Source organism: Lutra lutra, chromosome 1 (assembly GCF_902655055.1).
Source record: "Lutra lutra chromosome 1, mLutLut1.2, whole genome shotgun sequence".
NCBI classification, from domain to species: domain Eukaryota; kingdom Metazoa; phylum Chordata; class Mammalia; order Carnivora; family Mustelidae; genus Lutra; species Lutra lutra.
The window spans coordinates 211928407-211930275 of NC_062278.1; the positions used below are offsets into that span (position 1 = coordinate 211928407).

Consider the following 1869-nt stretch of genomic DNA (forward strand, 5'->3'; position numbering starts at 1 on the left):
TGTCTGTCAAATAAATAAATAAATAAATCTTAAAAAAAAAATGGTGTAGCCAAAAAAAGGAAAAATGGTGTAGCCAATTTTTGTTCAACTGTATTAACCCAGGTAGCAATCCCATAAGCCCAATACCCCAGAGAGGACCAATTTAAGAGTTCTTTGAAGTCTTTTGATCTTCATGGGGAAAATGCACAGCTCTCCCTTTGAGTTCCCAAAGGTTTTCATTCATTTTTGTGACACATTTACCACATTGGGCCATAATGACACATGTCTATCCCCCACTCAATTCTGAATGCCCTGAGGGCAGGGATGGGATGTATCTCTGTGTTCTCACCACCCAACATTGGTTATGGAACAAGCTGAATGCCCAACAACTGTTCTACACTAGGACTGAGAGGAGACTGCTTTACTGACGAGCTTCTTCAGGGCTGCCTTCATGTCCTTGTTCCTTAGGCTGTATATAAAGGGGTTCAGCATGGGGATGACTACCCCACACATCAGGGCAGCTGCCTTGTCTTTCTGGGAGGAGGCAGGAGATGTGGGCTACAAGTACACGGCAAAGATGGTGCCATAGAACAGTGATACCACGGTGAGGTGTGAGCCACAAGTGGAGAAGGCTTTCCACTTGCCCTGAGCAGAAGGGATCTTGAAGACTACTCAGAAAATGCAGGTGTAAGAGAGAAGGAAGCACAAGAAGGGGCTGATGCCCATGATGATGCCAAAAGCAAAAATCACCAGCTCATTGGTGTGGGTATCAGAGCAGGAGAGCTTCAACAGGGGCATGAGATCACAGAAGAAGTGGGGGATTTTGGAGCCAGCACAGAAAGTCAGCTGAGCCATGAGGCAGGTGTGGACAAGTGACTGGAGATTGGTGATCAGCCGTGGGCCCCCCAAGAGCAACCCACAGACACAAGGGCTCATGATGACTGAGTAGTGTAGAGGATAGACAATGGCCACAAAGCGGTCAATGGCCATCGCAGCCAGGAGGAAGCTGTCCATGGTCCCGAACAGGTGGAAGGTGTACATCTGAGCAAGGCAGCCCACAAAGGAGATGGCCTGGTTCTGGGTCCAAAGGTTCACCAGCATCTTGGGGACAGTGGTGGAAGAAAAGAAGGTATTGACGAGGGACAGGTTGGAGAGGAAGAAGTACATGGGGGTGTGGAGGTGGACATCTGTGATGATGGCCAGGACGATGAGCAGGTTCCCAAAGATGGTGACCAGGTACACAGAGAGGAACAGCCCAAAGAGGAGAGTCTGATGCTCTGACTTTTCTGTGAGTCCCAAAAGGAGGAATTCTGAGATTGTTGTTCGATTTTTTTGGTTTTTTGGTTCCATGGACAACCTGTGTCTACTGTAAAAGAAATAAAAGGGGAGAGGAAAGCAATGTAAAGCTGGGAGTCAGAGATGGAGTTCCTGTCCTGGCTCCCCATCGAGATTGAAGTTCTGTGAAGATCCATGGGTTTCTGTTTCTCTCCAACAAACCCATCCACGCCTGAGATAGTTAGCATCTCAAAAACAGAACTCATGTGTTTAGAGAGAACTTAGACATTTGCCCATAAACAGCTTTGTGTTTTTAGTGGAGTAATGCTTCGTAGAAAACAAAATTAAGCTGGATCAAACCTAAACTGAAACCCACTACAGGGAGAGGGAATCTTATCAGCCTCTTTTCTTCCTTGTCTTCCTTTCCCTTTATCCTCTCTTTCCTCCCCTCCTTCCATTTCATCCTTCCTTCAAATGATACAATTTTTGCATCTGTTTCAGGTTAATGACCAAGGATACAAGGACAGATAACACTTCTCCTCTGTTTCCAGTGATGGCCAAATTTATTTGGGGGCATTTATGATCTTCTACCACGTCATCACTACAGTAAACCCA

At 46.3% G+C, this 1869-nt stretch overlaps 1 protein-coding gene across 1 annotated transcript; it reads right to left on the bottom strand.

The window, feature by feature from the left end:
• Positions 1 to 378: 378 nt before the first annotated feature.
• Positions 379 to 1329, bottom strand: LOC125091742 (olfactory receptor 1I1). The gene is given in 1 exon segment (XM_047715700.1): positions 379 to 1329. A coding segment is annotated over 1 exon segment (951 nt).
• Between the last annotated feature and the right edge of the window lie 540 nt (positions 1330 to 1869).